The sequence below is a fragment of the Passer montanus genome, unplaced genomic scaffold (assembly GCF_014805655.1).
Source record: "Passer montanus isolate IOZ18808 unplaced genomic scaffold, ASM1480565v1 scaffold63, whole genome shotgun sequence".
Lineage (NCBI taxonomy): Eukaryota > Metazoa > Chordata > Aves > Passeriformes > Passeridae > Passer > Passer montanus.
The window spans coordinates 6,768-29,258 of NW_024371371.1; the positions used below are offsets into that span (position 1 = coordinate 6,768).

Sequence of the window (22,491 nt, forward strand, 5' to 3'; positions counted from 1 at the left end):
GCCCATGGCAGGGGCTGGAATGAGGTGGGCTTTAAGTTCCCTTCCAACTCGATCAATTCTGTAATTCTGTGAAGTCCTCAATGGGACCAGAATGGCCAGTAAATGGATTTAAACTCGAATTTAGTAATGAAAGGCATAGTTTGTTTAAAAACCAGTGTGGGATGTGGCTGCAGTGATGCTCACCACAGGGACCAGAGGCCTGCAGCAGTGGGCTGGGAATCCCTCTGGGAATCACTCTGGGATGGCTCATCTGCTCCCTGGTGGGTTTGGGAGCTTCTGGGATGGCTCATCTGCTCCCTGATGGGTTTGAGACGTGTCCAAAGGTGCCTTCTGTTGGCAAGAAATACTTGTTTGTGTACCCAGGTGCTTTGGGGCTTTACTGCTCTGGCTTTTATTTACAGCAAGGAAGTGGAATGGAGAAGAGAAACGTTTGGTGGGGCTGGGCTGAAAGAACAGGCTCTGTGCTCCAGGGAAGGTCACTGACTGCTCCCCAGGCAGGGATGGCATTGTTTCTGCCATCGTTCAGTGGAATACTCCAGCCTGTGTGAGAGCATCTATAGGCACACACCTGCTGCCAGCACTGTGCTGTTCCCAGGCTGCTCTGCAGAGCACAGCTCCCTGAGCTGAGCTGGCACACAGGGTTTGGGCAGCCAGGGCTCCCCACCCAGCTCGGGCTGCTGCCACTGCCAGCTGGTCACTGGGGAAATTTGTGCTGACAGTGTGTGTCCTGGAAATCTGCATTTTCCTGTTCTAATCCAGAGGCAGCGGCTGGTGGGGAAGTTTGTGCTGACAGTGTGTGTCCTGGAAATCTGCATTTTCCTGTTCTAATCCAGAGGCAGCGACCTGAAAACAACCACAGAAAGTCTTGGCTCTGCTTCAGTCCTCTCCTATCAATCCCCTAAGTCTCAAAAAAGCATTTATGATCCTTTGTTGTTGAGGAGCACAGAGGTCTTACTGGAGAGTCTTGTATGAGTAAAATCTTTAGGAAAAAATGTATTTAATGACCTCAGAAAGATTTTGACTTAGTGCCACATGCAGACATGAGGTGACTCTTCTCTGCCTGGTTTCCCAGGGTAACACTGGTTATGAACAGAGATAATGTTTTGTCTGAGATCTGCCTTTACAAGCACTTTCCCATGCCCAATAAAACACAGTATTGTAAAATAATGAATGTAACTGGCACAGTGCTTTCTGGAAACCTGAGCTGCAGCAGTGCAGTAAAACAGACATTTTGGTGTCTCTGGATTCCCCTCTGCTGCATGTTTGTTACTTCCCTTTAGCACAAACCCCAGAATTAAGCCTGTACAACCTTTCCCTAGTGTTTCTTTAAAGAGTGGCAGTTCCTTGTAGCTCTGCAGAATCTCTGAGGCCTGTAGAGATTTTCAGCTAAAGTTATTATGAAAAATAAGAATAGCTCCTGGTTGTAGGTAGTTCTGCTGCCTCTTTTTGCAGAGAAGGAGCAAGTCCTGCCTTGGGACAGGCTGGAGTCTGAGGTTCAGCTCAGTGTGGAGCTTTTCCCTCCTGTGGATGTGGTTGCCCTGGGTGAATGTGGGCATGGGAGTGGTTTCCAGTGACCCTCTCCTGACTGCTCACCTTGGGTGAAATCTTGTGTGTGTTATGTACAAAGGTGTGGACACATCTTTTTCTTTACTTTCCCTCTTCCCCTCTATCTCTTCCCTTTAGTTCCTTCTGGTAGTGACAGTGGTGTTGGCAGTCAGTGCCTTGCTGGTGGGTGTATTTTCCTTACCAGACTTCTAATTCTTTCCATTTTTTTCCTTTTTCAGTTTTTGTCTTTCATCTTTTTCAGTGCATGCATGCACACATGTTTAAGTCTTAATTTAAAGATTTATTGTTTCCTTCTGTGAAAAATTCTTGACATTGTGGGGAGTTTCTACCTGTTGGAGCCCAGATATATTACTGCATTTTGAGAAAGGCTGTGAAATTGCACTGGTTTCCTTTCCTTTTGAAGAAGGAAGGGAAGCTGTGGACATCCAGATGATATGGATTGGACTTCTTGTCCTCATTTAGATCTTTGCATGTTTGACTTTTTGCTTTCTGAATTTACTATCTAGTCTGCCAGAACTAGTTTGGCTAAAGCTTTAAAAAAAATCAGATCTAAAAAAGGGTATAATTTTTATTAGACTGTGTGTCTGATGTTAAATCTAGATGTATAATAGTATTAAGGCCTGACCTCACAAAATTTGTGAGAGTTAAAAGATGGAAACCTTATTTTTCTGTGTTTACTGGTTCTTGATGCTACATCTTGAAGATGTCTTATGCTGGCTGAAATTTCAAGTCTAAAATGAGTCACTCTGGAAGAATTAAATCTCTAGAGACCTGAGAACTGCAGTGCCTGGTTGTGTGCATTGGATTTCCTTCCTGGTACAAACAGGCAACAGGGCAGTGGACTGTAATGCCAACAGGTTTCTTTGGAAATGCTGTCAGGTTGAAAATAAGGGATTTATGTTAATTGTGAGATTTGGGAAGTCACAGAAATAATAAACCTTCTGAAACTGGCAGGGCTTGGGAGTGGGCACCTCCCATCCTTGGTGCCTGGGGAGAGTTGTTTGGAGTCAGAAGAAAACTGGCTATTTTCAAGCATCTCAGTCCAGATGCTGTCAGATTCTGCAGTGAGCACGTACCCATAATATTTCCTGAGTCCTGGGCTTTTAATCCCCTTGCAGGTTTGCTAAATGGCTGCAGTTTTTAGGAAACATACTGTTGGACTTCTCTTTTAAGGATGATCTCAGTCTCTTCAGTGCTTTAACAAGATGTGTTTTCAATTCTCCTGAGAACCATTTCCAAGGTGCAATTGGCTGATAATGACTCCACAAAGAGCAGTGAAATGAGAAGGAAGGCACTGTGTGCTCTGCCCTGAATTCCTGATAGAAGCATCACACTTGTCTGGTGTCAGCTCTGTTTTAAGCTCACAAGGTCTGGCTCTGCTCCCAGGGAACAAATAAAAAGTTGCACCTGGGGAGGTTTAGATTGGCTATTATGGAAAATTTCTACACTGAGTGGGACTGTTTGGCCCAGCTGGTCTGTCAGAGTCACTCTGCATGTGATGAGAGCATTGGTTTTAGCCTTTCACTGCTTTCTGCTGCTCACTTACAAATAATTGGACACCCCCCTGACATTGTGTTGAAGTGACCCTGTTTTGGAGGCTCTGGTGAGCTGTAGCTGCTGATGCTGTGTCAGCTCCAGTGGTTCATGTTCAACAGGGCTCTCAGTTTCCCTTTGATCAACTCTGGGGCAGTCACAGGCTAGGATGTCACTGTCCCCATGGAGACCTTTCTCAATGACCGGGTGCAGTCGCTCAAAATCAAAGCTCCTGTGCCCCTGAGTGCCCAGATTCTACTTTACCCGATCCTTAAGGATGGAAACCTTTCTCTGAAGGGGGAGCTGAGCAAGGGAGTGGAGAATTGAAGCTCTGTCCTCATGAAGACCCTTTGCTCTGTGGGCTTTGGCTGTTCATTGCCATTGCTCCTGTTCTCCTTGGAGTGGAGTGCTGTATGACACAATTCCATGTGGCTGCCCACCACAGGGAAAGCTGCTGCCAGCTTTTCCAGGGAAACATCAGGGGATTTTCTTCTTAGAGAGAACCACAAGATGGAGCAAAATGATTCCAGGAGCTCCTGTGTTTGACATCTCCCTCTTTCTCTCTAAAAACATCAACAAGAAAAGCTATTGGAGACCCACTGCAAAGCTGGAAAAACCTGCCATGGAATGCCAGGACGTGTGGAAAACAGCAGGGCTGAGTTTCCATCTGCTGCTGGGCTTTGGAACTTCAGAGAGGGCTGTTCCAAGGTTAAGGGCACTCTGAGCAAACTGAATATCTCTCCTGGCAATGCATCTCAGCATCTTGAGTCCTGCAGCAAAGGAGCTGTTGTGAGACAGAATCTGTTGTGTGCAGCACTGCCCATACAGCTTTCACCTACAGCCTGAACAGAAATTGGCTCAAGTCTCTCTGGCTGTGAACAGAAATTAGCTCAAGTCTCTCTGGCTGTGTTCTGTGTGTCACTGGCCATTGATTAGGAAACACTGTGCTGGATAAGCAGCTGGCAGTGTCACCTCCTGCCACCACTCCAGCAGCTGCCCTGTGGCTCCCTCAGAGCCTTGGGGTTGGTGTTGAGTCCTCAGGACTGCTGGCACAGTTGATTGTCTGTTTGTGGCTGAACTGTGCTCAGCTGCTGCTGCTGCCTCCCTGCAGAACATCAGAACCTAGAAACTGATGGTCAGTCCACTAAATAGAGAAAATCTGGTTGTTATTTTATCAGCATGTGGTGTACTGGCCTTCACCAGCCTGAGGTAAGGGGCTGATGCTGAAGATTGTTCCATGAATTTGGAATTGTATTAGGTTTCTAGAGAAAGTGAGGATTCATGGATCCAAACTTGCCTGTGCAGCTATGGCTGTTTTATTGATGCTTCTTTTTTTTTTAACTCACATTTTCCAGGCCACACAGGAGGTTGGATTGAATTCTCACGTGTCTGCTTCTCCTGTTTTTGTGTCGTTCTGGGTTTTGCACTGAGGTGCATCAAACCTGAATGGTGCAAAGAGGTTACAGGAATACAAACTTCAGGCTGTTACAGGATCCAGCAGATACCACAGGGGTGCAAGAGAAGAGTGTTTCCCAGGCTTTGTGAAATGTTTTTGTCCTCCTTCTCAGGTTTAAATTACTGCCTCTGAGAAGACAGAGGACTCAATGATCCTAGAGGTCTTTTCCAACCTAAGCAATTCTGTGATTCCAAGGCTAGTTCTAGGAGCCCAAAAAACCCCAAAGTGCCATATTTGTCTAGAACACATTAAGCAATGGTGGTGGGGCCTCTGTGCTAAGCCATGGCCACTCACACACCCCCTGAAATGTTTGGGCTCACAAGTCACCTCAATCTTCCTTGTGTTTCTGTTTTTGCAGAGCTGACCCTGAACCCACCAGAAGGGATTGTGGCAGGTGAGGAGCTGAGCAGGGTTTGTGCACTCTGGAGCTGTGACCTTGTGTTCAGGTGGCTCTGAACATTGTTCTGTTCTGTTTCACAGGTCCCATGAATGAAGAGAACTTCTTTGAATGGGAAGCCCTGATCATGTGAGTTAAATATTACTGTTTGGTGGCTGAAATGAGCAGTTGCTGTGATGAGCTTCTAGGAGAGAGAGAATGTCAAAAAGTACTGTCAGTTCTGTGTGGCATCAGCGTTGGCCTGCCTTGGGCTGGAAATCTGGACTTCAAACAGAGTGACAGAGGCAGCATTGGTGATGTGTACAACTTGATATCATAACTTCTTGTGCAGGTGTCATAATAATAAGCTCACAAATTTGTCAGGAATCCTCATTTGAGTTTCCTTGGGTATATGTTACATTTACAAACACTGTAGGAAACAAACAGTTGCTTGTAGATCACACATACTTGTTGGACATTGCTTTACTGCAAGTGCAGGACAAGTTTTGAGGTGAGCAAAATACTCAAATTATTAATGACAGGAGAAAAAATCAATGTCTAAAATTAGTTTACTTACTATTAATTTTTTTCTTGAAGTATTGAAAGGTTCTGATCAGAATAGTATTGAAATTTAAGTAAAAATTCTTTTGAAGTTCTTTACACTTCATGAATCATTTGGTGTTGTCAAGAGTTGAATGCAGTGCTTTTGTGTAGAAAGAGATTCACTCTTTTGTTGGTGAATAGCTCTGATCCTGACCTGCTGTGTTTTGGAGGTGATGAAATTGAACTCCTTTACAAAACTGTGTTCTCTCTCTTCCACTCCCCAGCTGATGGGTGTGGTTGTTGGTAGCAAAATTTGCCATGAAAAGACAAAATCTTTTTGCCCATCATCTGACAGGTTGTCTTCTCTCTTTCTTGTACTCCTACTCATGCTGTACCTTCTTTGGGAACTTTGAGTACATGGAATAACTGGTGATTTCGACAAAATAAAGTTCTAAAATGCTAAAGGAGAGGAAAAAAGACATTTGTCACTCACATCTGACAATTTATGCAAATACTGCACAATAAAAAGATGAAGAAGCTCCAGACCACTGAGTCCATCTTGCAGCCAGTGGTGTGTTGTTAGGGTAGATCCTGGCTGTGTATTTCAGGATTCTTTTGGGGAGAATTGGTGATTTCCTTTCCTTCAGCCAGGGCTGGTTGTCTGCAGGACTCTGGGGGCAGCAGGCAGTGCCTGCTGTGATCTGGGCAGGTTTTCCCTGCAGCCACCAGTGCTGACTGGGGAGATTCTCAACCTGGCGTGGGTGGCAGAGTTTTCCTAGCTGGGTTTGCTTGGAATGTGTTGTCTAGGGATGAAAAACAAGATTTCTGTCTCTTGGGCTCAGGCATGCAACCAATACAAAAGCTGCAGCGAGTTCCCTGTTCCACACAAAGTGGCTGTGTGGGTGATCCTGCTGCATGGCAAGCCAGAGCCTCTGAGTTATTTTAGACCTTGGTGAGTGGAGGTTTGGATTACCACTGCTTGTTTGCTCATTGATGGCAAGAGTTGGCAAATGCCTCTGCTTATGTGCAGTGATTTCTCCTGGGATAACAGGTTGTGCTTCCTGGTGGCTCAGTCCTCTCAAAATAAACACTTAGCATGGAAATAGGTTGTTCTGTTGCCTGACAGCAGAGATTTTGGCTGCAGGGTCTTAGGCTTTCTGTGAGAGGCATAGTCAGCACATCTGCTTTGTAATGGGCCAGATTTCAGGTCAGACAGCTGTGATTGCTGGGAGTGTGGAAATCCCAGAGGGTTTAATGCACTTCTTGGAACATGGAAGGAAATTCCTGCTTATTGGTACTTCCTCCTAGCAGACTGAGTAGAGGTTTCCTGAGGGATGCTCAGAAGTACTTCTGAATTGCCTAGAAAATACCTTTTCTGATGTTTCCTGTCACATCCTTAAAGAACAGAGGAGCTGCTTTGCAGACTTGAAAGGCCTTTAAAGTGCTGAGTGTTGAGCTTCAGGTCTTTGTCAGCGTAAAATGAGAGGCGGAGGTGCTTTAATTTTGGTTTCTGTATTGTGTGTGTGTCATAATAAAGTTATATTTTAAGATCTGCTCAATTTTGAAGGTGTGATACAATAGAAACATGTTTACCCCAAACACATTTGGTTACTTTCATCTCTTTAACAAACCTTGTTAGTAGCAGTGTTTGCAGTGCCTTTGGAAAGTAAGTTACATGACTTGTTTGTATTTGTCTGTGGTGGTCTCCTCCAGTGTTTTGTAATCTCAAATGTGCTGTGTGAGATGCAGGGAATGAGGTGTGCAGATGAGAAAATGGGAGTAAAGCTGCCTTCAAATTTTTAGACAGATGAAGTGCAAATGGTAAGAAACATAATTGTGAAAAGAACAGAATACTTTCTTTCCTTCAGCCAGTTTATATAAAGCTAGAGCACATATAATGGCACATAACTTTGAAAAAGAGACCTAAGAGAGAAAAGACATCTCTCATTTATCAATTCAAAGGTAGGCTGGGTAATGTTACATAGATTGATGTAAAAGCTTGACTTGGAGAAAAAATAATGCATTTTTAAATAATGGAAATAATAATTATTTGTATCTCCAGTGTTCTTGTCTGCAGCAGCAGTGCTGGAGGAATGTGAAACACATAAATATTAAGACCATAATAAAATAAAGGAGAGAACAAATGTTACACTCCTAAAATGAGTGGGATGGGCACAGAACTGAACATACCCATGTGAAAACTTCCCTGAAGACCGGAGGTGGGGAGCATTGTTGAAAGCCAGATCTTTGCAACATCATTTCAGGAGAGTTTGCCTTATGTTGCTCAATTCCCCAGTGCTGGGTGAGGTCCTTCAGGCTGTGTTGTCTTCATGGATTTAACATTTCAAGGCCAAGTTTTGCCCTCTTTGGCTGGCATGTACAAGTGTGCTGCTATTAAAGTTTATCCCCAAAAGACACAAAAGCACGCAATGGTTAAGAACTTTATTAGCCTTAAGATTGCTTGAAAACAAAACAGTAGAAATTGAAGACAACGTATCACAAAGCTGTTTAGAAAGGTAATTAGATCTATAATTAGGCTTATGACTTTTGTTTCCATTCCCCTTTTGGGCATCTGATGATTGTGGGGTTTGGTGTTTTTCCAGCATCTTCTTACAAATAAGCCATTTGCAAACGTATGTGAAGCTGTGATTATAGAATTAGAATCACAGAATGGTTAAGGCATCAAATCCAACCATTCCCCAAGCACTGACAAATCCACCACTAAACCGTGTCCCCACGTGCCACATTCACATGTTTTTTGAGTGCTTTCAGGGATGGTGACTCCACCACTGCCCTGGGCAGCCTGTGCCAAGGCTGAACAACCCTTTCAGGGAAGAAATTTTTCCCCGTATCCAACCTAAACCTCCCCTGTTGCAACTTGAGGCTGTTTCTTCTTGATTTGTCTCTTGTCCTCTGGGAGCAGAGCCTGATCCCCACCTGGCTGCACCCTCCTGTCAGGAGCTGTAGGAGAAGGTCCCCCCTGAGGAGCCTTTTCTCCAAACTAACCAACAGCTGTCCTCCTCAAGCTACTTCTCTCTCCTATTTGGAAGGTACCCACCACTCTTCTCTGCCCCTTGCATGAGTTACAGCCAGCTCCTGGAAGTCAGAGCTTCTCATTTTCATGTTTTGTCTTCTTGTCAGCTTTGGAATCAGTGCAGAGCAGCAGCTGCCATGCTCTTATCTCCCTGGCCCTGCCAGTGTCCTTTGTGAGCTAAAAGTGATGCTGTCAAGTTCAAATGCTGAGTGTTTTGTAGTTGCAAATGCTGTCTTGGATTAACTTTAATAATTTCTTTGAAGTTGATCCTGGCAGCGTTGAGTGGCTAAAACAAAAGCATTTTGCTCACATAATACAGGGACTAAAATGGAGTATGTTGGGTTGAGTGTATTTGACAGAAGAGCCCTTAAGGCTGTGGGTTTGCTCTCAAAACAGAACATAGACACCCACCAGCTTTTCAATGCCTGTATGTACATACTCTCAGAAGTACAACAATAAGCCTTTAAAATGCAGCTGGAATTAAAATGGTCAGGAAAAAATGCATTCAGTTTACTCTCAGATGTGAATTGAATCCTGACTAAATTTAGGGAAAAGGCTAGAAAGGGAACAAAGTGGTTGAGACAGTTTAGCTTTCATTCTTGCAGAATGTTGGTGCATTTCTCTTACCTTACCTACCAGTGTCAATGTTCATGTTTAAATCACATTGTTCTTGTGTTTATCTACCAGCCAAGTCTTTTGAATCCCCAAGTTTGAGACAATAAGTCTTCCAGCGCTTTAGGATTTGCTGCTCTCCAACTTCAATGTTCTTTCTGGCATGGAGAATGTGGACTGGGAGGAGGAAACATGAATATATTCCTAACCCTTATTTCCCAGACAGTGGAACCTTTATTTGAGCGGCCTTTTACTAAATACATGAGGTTTCCTTGGCAACAGTTTTTGGTGCTGAAGCTTTTTTCATCATCTTTCCAATCAAGGGAAATCATGTTTGTGTTACAACTTCCAGATGGTTCATCAAGTTTGAATAAATCATGACTAATGATTTATTACTTGTTTTTTTGCTCACAAATAACTTGTTTTTTGCTCACTTTCCACAAGTGTTTTATGTAGGCAGGATAAAATAGTTGTCTTTATGTTCTCAACTCAACTGCACTTTGAACTAGATTCTGAACACAATAAGGAAATGTTGCTACAAGGGCCCTGATGAAGCCATTTGTTCTCCACCTGCACAGGAGGGAGGGCAAACTCAGTAGCTGAGGTCTGCAAAGACACATTGTTGTCCTGCATCTCTTCTGACAATTATGGTCTCTGAGCCGTGTTTTTATTTTTACAAACCTTTGCTGTGCTTTCTGCATCAGACAGTGATAAGTGTTTGTGTGGTTGTGCTAGATACTGGCAGTTGGGATCTCTGTGGCATTTATAAATTAATTTTGAGCTCCAGCATTTGACATCTCTGTCTTGCAGAGCATAACAGTATCTTCAAAGGCACAGGAGTCCCACACCTGCCTCTGCTTTCGCTTGACGTGCAGACACTCAAATCCTGGAACATGCCTTGGAGCCAGATACTCCAATTATATCCAGACACACCCTGCTAATTAAACAGTGTTGTGACCTTCCTAGTAATTTAGCGTGCAAGCTTTGATTTCCCCCATGCCTCCCAAGCCTCATATTTGGGATTTAAGTTTATGAGGTGTGGGGTGAGAGCACCTTAACTCTTTGTTTCCTGGAGAAGATGATGTAACCTGTGCCTCACACGTGCCATTAGACACGAACATGGGTGAAAGAGCTGTTTAAAACATTGGTGAATAACATTTTTTCTGTTTCTAGGGGTCCTGAAGACACCTGTTTTGAGTATGGGGTTTTCCCTGCCATCCTGAGTTTCCCGCTCGATTACCCGCTGAGCCCTCCGAAGATGAGGTTCACGTGTGAGATGTTCCATCCCAACAGTGAGTCTGGTGCAGCAAACATGCTGCCTTGTGCAGCTTAAAAAGAAACTTTTGCAGCAGGAGAACTGGCATCCCTCCCAAGCGTGGTTCTCTCCTTTCCAACCTCGAGCAGGCAGCAAGAGCAATCAGCTGCCCAGCAGTTTTGCTCTGTCTTAGGGTCCTTTTATCTTTACCCATTATTCCTCATAAAACTTTTGCTCATCCAACAAGGATTCCAGCAAATTCCATGCCTTTAAATCTTCTGTACAGGATGTGAGACTTAGTGAATTCATGCAGGCTCTTTCCAGACATAGAAACATAGAATATGCTGAGTTTGGAGGGACCCATCAGGATCATGGTGTTCAACCCCTGGCCCTCTGCAGGACACCCCAAGAATCCCACCATGTGCTTGAGAGCATTGTCCCAACACACCATAAACTCAGTCTTGCTCTGTGGCTTGTATTTAATGTTGTTTTAATGAATGAAAAGTTGTTCATGGGTGCAGCATGGCTTTTGCCCCATGAAAATCACAGGTTTAACATTTCTGAGGGGATCTCTCTGAAATACAGTGCTCTGTCCAAGCAGACAACACATTTACAGGTGTTTAATATTAATACTTTGCTGGTCTTTCCTCTGTGATACTGACTGAGTTAGAGACCTTCTCCAACCTTAGTGAATCTGTGATAGTGACAATATTACCTGAAGACTCTTCAGTGGGAGTAATTTCAGTGACAAGAAATACATTTAACAAGTTTGAGCCCTGGACATGAAAAAAACCTTAAGTTTTTTTCAAAAAACCTTAAGGTTCCTTAAGGAAAAGGCAAAAGCTGTGCTCCTGCCTAGTGCTTCTTCTTCAGCTGACATTCTTGCACTTGGAAAACACAGGTCATAATCTCAGCTGGGAACCAATTTATTTCACCCTATATACAAAGAATTTTGCAATTTCTTGAAGTTTCTTAGTTTTTCCCTTCTGGAAGCACCACTTGTGCAGGTTCTTGCCCATTTAATCCACATCTTTGTTCTCCTGTGGAGGACACACCTGCATGTCACAGCACAGAACTGTGTGGACATGCCCAAGGCAGTGTGGCATCACCTCTGGAGCTCTCATGTCACAACAGGGCACTTTGGCACTTCAAGCAGTGTAGCCATGTCAGCACCTTGCTCCAGCTGGACTAATTCACCCAAATTTCTTGCCAGGACTGGTCTCCCTGAGCAAATCCTTGTCCCTGCAGCTCCAGCTGTGGCCTTGGCTTGAGGTTCACTGCTTGCAGCTGTGTTGTGTGCAGCACTGCCAGGAGGAGTGGGGTGTGGAGAAGCACAAATTGCCTGACTCCTGTATTAAAGAGTGGCTTTACACATGGGTGTTTCTTCCATGGGATAATTGGAACACACTGGATGGTCAGCTCAGCTCTTTAAAGCCCTGTGTCTTGGAGTTTTCTTAATCTGAAGCTGAGCTCACCTGAAGTAGACACTTGAATCTTCCCAGCTGGGGTTGTGGTGGGCTGCTTCTACCCAGAAAGGCTGAAAAAAGGGGTGGCTGGGCTGTGCTTTTTCTGTTTATTTCTCCCCCTGTGAGAAATCACAAAGAAAATGTTTAAAAAGTCTGGTGTGTCCCCTCATCTTTGCAGTTTATCTTATGTGAAGGGGGAGCTGAGATACCACAGAACTGTCTTTTCTTACATTACAGTGACCTTGGATGCTCTGGAAAAAGTAACTAAGTAGTAATGAATAGCATTGCTTGCATTGCTACTGGGCATCAGTGTGGGGAGATCACAGGATCATAGGTGGTTTGGGAAGGATTGTGGGAAGGGACATTAAAACCCATGGCAGGGACACCTTCCACTGTCCCAAGTTGTTCCAAGCCTTGTCCGGGCTGGCCTTGGACATTTCCAAGGATGGGGCAGCCACAGCTTCTCTGGGCACCCTGTGCCAGGTTCCCACCACCCTCTCAGGGAACAATTCCTTCCCAATATCCCATCTAACCCTGCCCTCTGGCAGTGTGCAGCCATCCCCCCTTGTGCCAAGTCCCTCTCCAGCTCCCCTGGAGCCCCATAAGGCACTGGAAGGGGCTCTGAAGTCCCCCTGGAGCTTTCTCTTTTCCAGGCTGAGCACTCCCAGCCTGTTTCTGTGGCCTCCTTTGGACTCATTCCAACAGCTCCACGTCCTTGGGTTGGGGCCCCTCAGCTGGACAGGGGTGGGTCTCACCTGAGCAGAGGGAGAGAAGGTCCATACATCTTCCTGCAATCAGCCTTTGATGTCCTGGCTGTGCTGCTGTGTTCCAGCTGTTTTAAATGAGGCACTGCACAGGCACAGGAGACTCCCTCAGCAGGGAAATCCCTGCTGCCAGTGGGTTCCTGACTTGCAGGAAGTGCTGATTCAGCACCTGCTGTTTTCACCTCTTCCAGCTATGGTTAGACCAGCTCCAGTGCCCAGCCTGGGGCTGCAGGAAGGACTGTAAATGAAAGTCCTCCACAGTGCTTGGGCAGACATAGCTGGATGCATGGAAGGAGCTGGAAATGAGCACAGCTGCTTCCAGCAGTCATTCCCACCTGGTTTATCTTGCTTCCCTGGCAATGGCACCAGCTTGGTGACCTGAGGAATGGAAGCCCTGAAATTATTGTGCTAAAGTTGTCATTCCTCAGGAGCCTGCCATTTAAGAGAATTAGGCCACTGGTAGAGCAGTGTTTTCTTGTGAGGTGCCTCTTCAACCTTTGTTTAGTTTCATTTCCAAGTCAGTGGAGTCCAGTCTCTGTGAAGACAACTTGTGCTGTTGCAGACACTGTTGATTATGCTAAAGGTGGGAGGGGAAGCACCTGGATCCTTAATTCATAGGTTTCTCTGTTTCCAGGTGCTTTAATGTAGCCGAGCTTTAAGCAAAAAAAAAAAAAATAGTACTGGGAATTCTTCTGATTGCACCTCAGTAATGTTCAAAAAAAGATCAGTTCTACTGTTCATAATATATTTAACATAACACGTTATTTTTTTCTCATGTTTATAATATATATAACATAACACTTTTCCCTCCTTTGTGTAATCCTTTCCATGGTCACAGTCCAGTGGAGGACTCCAATGTGCATTCAGTGCATTCATTTCCATTTAAGTGGGACTGATTGCCTGCTTGGAGCTGTGTCTGTGCATAAATTCTTGCCTTATTCCACCAGGCTGCACCGTTCATTTTTTCCATGGAGCCTTTCACTGGTTATTAAATGCCACAAGTGCTCCCAGCAGGCACTTGGGGAAGGAGTTTGTTAGCTTTGCTTAAAGAAGATTTGTCCTGGGGTTTTGTCTTTCATATGCTGAAAGAGGAAATTTAAACCTGGATTTAGTTTTAATCACACAAGAGCTAAGTCTTCAGGCTGATCTATGCCCAAGACATGGAGAGCATCTGAGCATTTCCACTAAGTAACAACCAATCCTGTGTACTTTTTGTGCAGTTTATCCAGATGGCAGAGTGTGCATCTCCATCCTTCATGCTCCTGGGGATGACCCCATGGGCTACGAGAGCAGCGCGGAGCGGTGGAGCCCCGTGCAGAGCGTGGAGAAGATCCTCCTGTCAGTTGTGAGCATGCTGGCAGGTGAGCACTGCTGTCCTGGCAGCCCTCCTGAGTCACTGCCTCTTGCTTTTGGCTTTGTTCACTGAGCAAAGCACGTGGAAAGCTGCTCAGCAGCAGCCACAGGTCTTAAAGCCCTGGGATTTATTTATTTATTAGTGAACCAGTGCTCTGAGAAGGGTGGGAAAAATTGGAAAAAATGGGATTTATTTATTTATTAGTGAACCAGTGCTCTGAGAAAGGTGGAAAAAATTGGAAAAAGTGCAACTGAATTAGTAGCAGGTGTTCCTGTTTGGGGGTTACTGCAAGGCTTTCCTTCCAGGCTGGTAGCAGCTGGGACAGTAGTGATGGGTCAGCTGGACAAAGCCCTCTGGATTTGCTATGCTGTTCTTTATGTTTTAAAGCTGTGGATTACAGCCTGTGTTGGATTTGGCTTTGGCAGCTGAAGGGTTATCAGACCTAACCAGTACAGTAAACTGGAGTCCATGGCCTCTGGTTCAGAAGCCAGCACACTCTGTTTCTCTTTGTTGTTCCTGGCCTGGGAATGTGCCCTGCTCTGCCATCTCTGGTTCAGAGGAAGGCTTCTTGAGAAGAGACCTGGGGTGAAAAACTCTTTGTGGAGCCTTTGAAATGGTTTTTCCTAAATCTAATAAGGGCTGTGGATCACCTCTGTCATGTACAGCTCTCTGAAAAAATGATTATTTTCCACACAGTGGACAGAGCCACTGAACTGCCTGAAGAGGGCAGAGCCATGTCCCTCAGAACTTGATTATTTTCCACACTTCAGCCACTGAACTGCCTGAAGAGGGCAGAGCCATGTCCCTCAGAACTGGTTGTGAAGGATAAATGGGTTTAGAAGCTGCAAACTTGGCCAAAGAGCAAGCAACAGATTCCTGCATGGGGCTGTTTTAGCTTTGGAATAGTAACCTGCAGTTGGGAAGCTGTGCAGACAAACAGTACCCATGGGATTCCCAGCCAAGAGCTTGGTTTGTGGTGCAGCCTCACCTGGACTGGGAAGTCTGGGAGCCACCTGCTCTCCTTCCCTGCCTGTGCATCCTCTTTTCCCATGGCTTTTGGAGCAATTAGCCTAAAACACCAGTGGTCAGCTTCTTTCAGGGTACTGGTTTAAAACTCTGAGCCCTGGCTCTGCAGTGTAAGCCCAGGTGTAGCAGGCTGGGTGACCTGCACACCTGCTGGTTTTTCAGGTGGACCATCAGGATCACGTGGAGAAGGATGGAACTTAGATACTGCCATGAACTGGCCTTGTAAATCCTAGGTTTCAGCTCACCTCCATAAAAAATGTGGAGCCCCTGGCACTTCAGCACTCCATGTGCTTCATAAAGCATTCTGAAATCATCTGATGAAAGATGTTGCAGAAGTGAAAGCATATTCCATGGGTTTCCTTGGATTGTTTTGTTGGTTTTTAATAGAACAAGCCATCCCAACAAGTGACAACCTGTTTGGATGGCCTGCTTGGAGTGTCTGGGAAGCTGGAGAACAAGAAAAAAAAATTCTGTGGGGAAAAACACACTGTTTTAAAAGCCCTTGACAGTATTGGGTGTGCCACATTGTGTTGGCCATGTGCATGGTGGGGCTCCACTGCTGAAAGCACAAACAAAAGAAACTCCTGCTCCTGTGCCACTTGTTTCTTTCCTAAACTCAAATTTGTTGTGATAGCCTTTCTCTTGTGGTTGGTTAAATCAGAGCCTTTTGGGAGTGCAGGAGCTGTCACTGGACTTGCTGTGGAGGTGTTTCTGCAGTCTCAAGGAGGGGAAGTGTTTCAAAGCCTTGGGGAAGTGGCATTTCTGAAGAAGCAAGAAGCTCCATTGCCCACCTACTTTTGTCTTTCTTGTTTCAGAGCCAAATGATGAAAGTGGAGCCAATGTAGATGCCTCCAAGATGTGGCGGGAAGACAGAGAACAATTTAACAAAATTGCCAAGCAGATTGTGCAGAAGTCACTTGGACTTTAAGCTCACAGAGAGACTGAAGTGTTTTGTATTTCTCTCCACCTGGAAACGAGCAGTGCTCAGTGCTGGTACCAAAAAGGAAAACTTTGTAAAACTATTGGCCTAGTTCTTATAATTCGTTATTTATTTACCATCTCTTTTCTTCCACTGCTCCAGAGAAGCCTCTAGTTCACTCACTAAATTGTGAAAAAGGGATTTAATGGTAGAGAAAAATACAGAGACAATGCTGTTTCAAAGGCTGCTTGTTGCTGCCTTACTTTGTGGTGTGGAAAGCCTGGAGACTTGGCAATCTGCAGCCCTCCCTCACCCATCTGCTGTTGGAGAGCAGTGCTGCTTTGGATCGTCTGCTGGCAGAATTAGTTGTGTTTTTATAGGTAGCATTGCATCTGGAGCAGCAGTAGACAGGAATTACTCTATCCATTCTGTACTTGTTAGGTTAAGGGCAGCAGTTGCAGTCAGATCTGATTTGAAGAGTATAGTTAGCAGGAGAGGCTGTATAGCAGGGCTGTAGTCAAGGTGTGTTAGCAAAGAAAGGAACTGTAGGGAGTGAGCTGTGAGGACTGGCTGGGGGTCTGGAATGGCCTGGTGTTCCCATGTAGCACTGTGAGTTTGTACTGAGCCTTTGAGTCAGTGTTGGCTTGGCAGAAATCCCAAGAGCTGCTTTATTAGTCCTTGAAGACACTCAGTTGTAAACTTGACACTCAGAGGCATGAGGTGTAAAGGCTGGATTGTGCAAGGTCACCTGGGTGAGGCAGGTTGGAAAATCCAGTGAGGATGTGTTTGCTGGGCTGGGCATGTTCACAGCTCTGCAGGAATATCAGCTCACTCTGGTGGCATGTGAGTGTTGAGAGGGTTTGGCACTGCTTTGCCATTCCAGCCCTGTCACCCATTTCCAGGTGAAGGAGCCAAGGTGAGCATGATGGACTTACAGAAGTGACCTGTGGCACTACACTGAGTGCTCTTGTGCATTAAATGGGAGCCAGAGAGCATGGGCTGTTTGCTGAGCATGGCACTGTGTGTGCTTTGGACATTTGCAGTGTTGTAGCCAGTGTGAGGGGTGCAGGAAATCCAGCTGGTCAGTTCCTAAATCTGCTGAGGGACCTCTGCTGACCTTTCTGCTTTGCAAGCCAATCTTATGTGTAGGTCCAAATTTCTCCAATTTACTACAAGCAATAACATGCCCACTGATAGCACATGGAATCCAATTTTGTTGGCAGCTTTAAATGGGCTAAATTTGACAAGGGCTGGTTTGTTTTTTTGTTTTTTTAATGTGAAAAATTGTGATGTGGAAGGAGTCACACCATGAAGAAAGCTTTACAGAGGTGATGGTGTGCATGTGTGTGGTACAACTGTTCAGCATTTCTGTCTTGCTGTCTGTGCTGCACATCACACTTTGCCATCGTTGTGCACCTCTGGAGAGTTGTGTTGCTACAACCTGCTGATTTTACCTCCTTGTAGAAGTAATTGTGGCTTTGATGTCGGGGTGGAAGTGGGACTGGACATAGCTTGGGAGCAGAGATGATGAAATAGTGTTGTACCTAACTAGTATTTCAAGGCATACAGGAAAATGTAGCACTTTATGCGAACTGGGAGTGTTTTCTGGAGTAGAGGGAGGATTGTTCCTGGGAGTCCTGCAGCCACCTTTGGGAACAACCCTGGAGAGCTGCAGGAGCCACTGCAGAAACACAGATGTGGCAAAAGTGGGGTTTGCTTAAGTGCTGAGTGTTTTATTCATGTGTGCTTGCTCATTATCTTGATTTTATGGTGGGATTTAGTCTGTATACTGAAAATAAAGTGCTTATATTTTCTCCTTTTATAGTTGTACATGAATGTGTTGCAGTGGGTGTTGTATCTGAGTAACCACACAGCTGAGACTCTTCCAAAGGGGTGCAAGGGTTCATTCTAACCCAGTTAAAACATGGCACACTTTAGGAGTGAAAGAGCTGACATGATTGCATGGACTTTCCAGGCAAATGTCTTGTCTCTAATGCTGGCAGTGGCTGGGTAATTCAAAGAAAACTAAAAATCTGATGGTGGGCAGGTGGGGTGTAGTTTGCTCCTTACAAATGTTGTTATAGCTGTGTGTCTGACCTAGGAAGTTGTGGTGAACGTGCAGCAGGTGAATTCATTCAGAATGTGCTGGTATCAGCACTTGGATCTGAGGAGGACACGTTAATGCTAGCAGTGGCTAGGTAATTCAAAGGAAATATAAAAATCTGATGGTGGGCAGGTGGGGTGTAGTTTGCTCCTTACAAATGTTGTTATAGCTGTGTGTCTGACCTAGGAAGTTGTGGTGAACGTGCAGCAGGTGAATTCATTCAGAATGTGCTGGTATCAGCACTTGGATCTGAGGAGGACACGTAGCTCATAGAATCACTGAATGGTTTGGGTGGGAACAGACCTTAAAGACCATCTGGTTCCACCCCCCTGCCATGGACAGGGACAGCTTCCACTTGAGCAGGTTTCTCACATGCCCACTTCCATAGCTCATAGAACCACTGAATGGTTTGGGTGGGAACAGACCTTAAAGACCATCTGGTTCCACCCCCCTGCCATGGACAGGGACAGCTTCCACTTGAGCAGGTTTCTCACATGCCCACTTCCCACTCAGAGTTCCCATAGTCCTCAAATCTCTGCTCCAAAGTAAAAAACCTTTATTTTTTAAGTAACTGACATGCAGTGGGCTTGCTGATAGCATTTGAAGCCCCCCAGTGACTATATCTACCTCTCAGTGTTAAAGGTGACAAAATGTGGGCAGGAGTTCACCTCAGAGGACTGAAACCTGGTGGTGAGGTGAGAGCTGTCCTAGCTGGTGGCTGTTTACTCAGCTGAAGCCCGTGGGTGAGCATTTGTGTTTGTCAAAAGAAATTCATTGCTCATTGTGTGCATTCAGGAAGGAATTCCTCCCTGTGAGGGTGGTGGGGCCCTGGCACAGGGTGCCCAGAGAAGCTGTGGCTGCCCCTGGATCCCTGGAAATGTCCAAGACCAGGGCTTGGAGCAGCCTGGGCTAGTGGAAGGTGGCCCTGCCCATGGCAGTGGCTGCAATGGGATGAGCTTTAAGATCCCTTCCAACCCACACCATTCTGGGATTCTGTGGAAGGTTTGAAGGTGGCAGTGTGGTTGGCACATTAGATTCCCTGTTTCTCTTTGCCAAAAAGAGTTAAAACTTCATTATTCTGCAACAAAATGAATCCTTGCATAAAGCAGGAGGGTTCAGCTCACACAGTGGAGCTGTGTGGGCTCCTGCTGTGACCAGCTGAGAGGGTTCCATGGCACAGACACCTTGCTGCAGGTGGGGAACACCTGAAGGTTAAAGCTTGTAAAGCTGGTGTGTAGCTCCTGGGATAGACTTCCCTGAAAAACTCCATTGTGTCCCTGAATGAACACTCCTGTTGGCAGGATGTGCAGTAGTGGCCAGTAGCAATGTTTTTCTGAGCAGTTGTGTTTTTTCAGCCTGAAACATTTACTATAAAACATGTTCCTTGGGGAGTCTCAGAGCTCTACAGGTGTTATGCATGTAGGTAAAGTATTAAAGATTTTTTTTAAAAAATCCTTTTCTCTGGATTGTATTTGCTTTAGGCTTTTACATTAAAAAAAAGAACCCCAACCAAACCCTTCAACAAAGCTGTAAAAATGCAAGCAACATCCTCTGTCAAGCCTTTGTATATACACACATCCACACACGCTCACTGTTGTTTTCCCTTGGCAGAGGGGCTGTGTCAGAACACACACAGTGGGCTGTGAGACATCCATTAGCTGGGTTGGTGTGCCTTTGAAAGTGTGAGAGGCGTTGGAGCCACATGAAACGGCTGCAGCTCGGGGGCAGAGCCAGCCCCGGGCTCCCTGCCAGCTTTTTTTTTGCCTTTCTGGGGTGATATCTTGGGTGGAAGGTGGTGTTCTGCATTGGGATGGATGCAACAGGGAAGCTCTGTGCCAGGTGTCTTCCTGGTGAGGATGCTCTATGTGTTTTCCCCCTGTGAGAATGGAAAGGAGAAGCAGCACAGATCTGAAATGTCCCTTCCCAGTGCCAGCCGTGCTGCTGATACTGGGATTGTCATGGATGTGGCATTGCAAGGGCTCCTGATGTCCCCTCTCCTGCTGCCAGGTGCCACCTGATGTCTTGGGCACCAGAAGTGCTGTGCCAGGCTCCCTGGTGCTGCAGGGATGAAACATCACTGAGGAGGGAAGTGTTCCAGCCGTGTGACATTTGGTGGTCCTGCCTGGTGCTCTCATGGCCCCACAGGAGTGTGGGGTGGCTGGGAGCTCTGTGCCTTCCAGTCCTGGTGATCTCCCAGGGTCTTCTCCCTGGGCAGGTGGGTAAGAGCCCCAGGAGAACCAGCCAGGTGTTTTTTAAAGGGGGCTCACCGCCCCAAGAGGGGACTGGGCAGGGGGGGAGATGATGGGGTCTGTGGATAGCTGGTGAATGGCAGTGCCACGGCCCCGGGGTTGTTACAGGGGAGCTGCTGGTGTGAGCAGGGTGTGGGGGAGCTCTCAGGAGGGATTTGGGAGCGGGTCTGTCTGGTCATGTCCCTGAAGGGCGTGGGGGAGATGAGCCAAGTCCTGCCCTGGGTCCCCTTCCTCTGCATCCTGAGTGGGGGATGAGGCTGGGGCTCTGTCCCTGGCTGGAGGGATGCAGGGGGTGGCCAGGAAGGGCTGTCCTGGGCCAGAGCTCACTGAGGAGTGGAGGCAAACACCCCTGCTGCAGCCAGGGCTGCGGGGTGACACGGGAGGTGGGTTCAAAGCAGCACAAATGCAGGATGCAACACGCAGGGGGTGGGGGGCACCCACGCTCTTGGGTGCAGGGCCCAGCTTGGGGAGGCTCTCCACCCACAGCTGGGATGGAAGTTTGGGCCCCAAACAGTTTTCCCCATGCCAAAATAATTTGGCAGATTGAGCCCAATTGGGCTGGCGTGGGGATGTTGAATGAATCGGGGTTTCTTTGCTGAGTCTGCCTGGGGTGGGCTCACACAGACTCCTCTCCTGTCTTCTTCTGCCAGTCAGAGCAAGACCCCTCAGGGAGAGCCAGTCCCAGATGGATCCCTCCAAGCTTGGTCAGCAGGTCAATGCTGGGGGATCTCCCTCTGTGAGACAGGTGTGTTAGAGACATGCCCAGGTCTCCAGGCTGAAAATGAACAGCAGAGCTCTTCCCCAGGGATGCCTTTTTTCCCCTTGCCATCCATCCCTAGGAGCTAGGAAATGGTGAAATACGGAGTGGGTTGGATCAGGTGAACTTGTTCTGAAGCAAAAACCTCTGGGGCTGGAGATCCTTCCTTGGTATCTAATAGGCTTGCTGTGAGTGTGGCTTCAGAGAGGCTTTGCTCAGCCAGAGCTTGGCTTTTCTCACCAGTTCTTGCAATGGAGGAGGATGGCAGACAGGCAGGCTGGAGTCCAGGTGCTTTCCAATTCACTTTGTCTGGAGAGGCAGTTAGAAGCTGAGCTTTGTCCTTGCCACATCCTGGTTTGATATGGGATCTTCTCCTTGGAACCTGGGCATGGCCTTGGTGGGAGAGCTGGGCTTTGTGGGCTGTAGGAAGCTCCTAAGGCTCTGTATGAAGTGTGGCTTTACAAAAACATCAGTGTTACTGGAGAAGCCACTTGTCCAGAGTGTCCCCATCCAGCCTCACTTAGCATTTTAAACTTTCAGGATCTGTCCCTGGAGCACCCAGTCAGTGACTGGTTTGATTTGTTTAACCATTCATCACCATCCTACAAGGCTCATAGGCTGAATTCTCTCTCGCACAGTAGATGCCTTCTTTGCTCAGAGAAGAAGCTATGGCTGCCCTGGGAGTGTCCAAGGACAGGTTAGACGGGGCTTGGAGCAACCTGGGACAGTGGAAGGTGTCCCTGCCCGTGGCAGGGGGTGGAACTGGATGAACTTTAAGGTCCCTTCTAACCCAAACCTTTATATGATTCTTCTGTAGATGCTTTTGTAGATGCTTCTGTGGGGGAGACCCACAGAAGTGATGATGGTGATCTCCTTCCCTTGGAGAAGTGGTCAGGGTGATCTCCTTCCCTTTGAGAAGTGATCAGGGTGTTCTACTTCCCTTGGACAAGTGATCAGGGTGATCTCCTTCACTCTGAGCCCGTGCTGAGCTCTCTCCTTCCCCACCACAGGCACTGTGCCTTGGCTGGTCACAGGAATCTGGGTGTCATCACAGAATTGTTTAGTTGGAAAAGACCTCTGAGATCATGGAGACAAACCATTCACCTAGCACTGCCATATTCCCATGCCTGAGCCCCTCAGGAATGCCCGGTGCTGCTGTGGAGCAGGAGAGGAGCTGTGGGGAGCAGATAACCCTGCTAAGAGTGCTGTCTGTGTCTCTGTGCAGGCTCAGAGGGTTGGTGGCAGGCACCTTGGCACAGGACCCGTGTCCCCACTGGCACCTGCCCCGCTCCAAGCGTGGGGGGCTGCAGCCACAGTGACTGCTGTGAAAAACACCAATCACTCATTTAAAAAATTTTTAAAGTTTAATAGTAATAAAATGGTTATAAAAATAGTAATATAGTTAGAGTAATGAAATTTGGACAATTGAGGTTAGGACAATACGAGACAATAAAAACAAAGAGTTAGGGACAGGCTG

General features: G+C 46.5%; 1 protein-coding gene and 1 long non-coding RNA gene across 2 annotated transcripts; both read left to right on the forward strand.

The window, feature by feature from the left end:
* The first annotated feature begins 4,435 nt into the window (after positions 1–4,435).
* Positions 4,436–17,733, forward strand: UBE2G2 (ubiquitin conjugating enzyme E2 G2). The gene is made up of 5 exons (XM_039727931.1): positions 4,436–4,949; positions 5,036–5,081; positions 10,294–10,412; positions 13,826–13,966; positions 15,801–17,733. The coding sequence occupies exons 1-5, from the start codon at positions 4,838–4,840 to the stop codon at positions 15,911–15,913; spliced, it is 531 nt and encodes a 176-aa protein (XP_039583865.1). The 5' UTR covers positions 4,436–4,837; the 3' UTR covers positions 15,914–17,733.
* A 355-nt stretch (positions 17,734–18,088) lies between these two features.
* LOC120511195 lies at positions 18,089–19,460 on the forward strand. Its single transcript, XR_005629684.1, has 2 exons — positions 18,089–18,371; positions 18,494–19,460. It is a non-coding gene; the product is annotated as an uncharacterized LOC120511195 (long non-coding RNA).
* Positions 19,461–22,491: the final 3,031 nt, after the last annotated feature.

Excerpts from the sequence above, each read along its gene's own strand:
- UBE2G2 (XM_039727931.1), top strand. The coding sequence starts at position 4,838 with ATGGCCACTCACACACCCCCTGAAATGTTTGGGCTCACAAGTCACCTC. Across the intron at positions 4,950-5,035 it reads ACCAGAAGGGATTGTGGCAG|GTCCCATGAATGAAGAGAAC; the intron begins GTGAGGAGCTGA and ends TCTGTTTCACAG. Across the intron at positions 10,413-13,825 it reads TGAGATGTTCCATCCCAACA|TTTATCCAGATGGCAGAGTG; the intron begins GTGAGTCTGGTG and ends CTTTTTGTGCAG.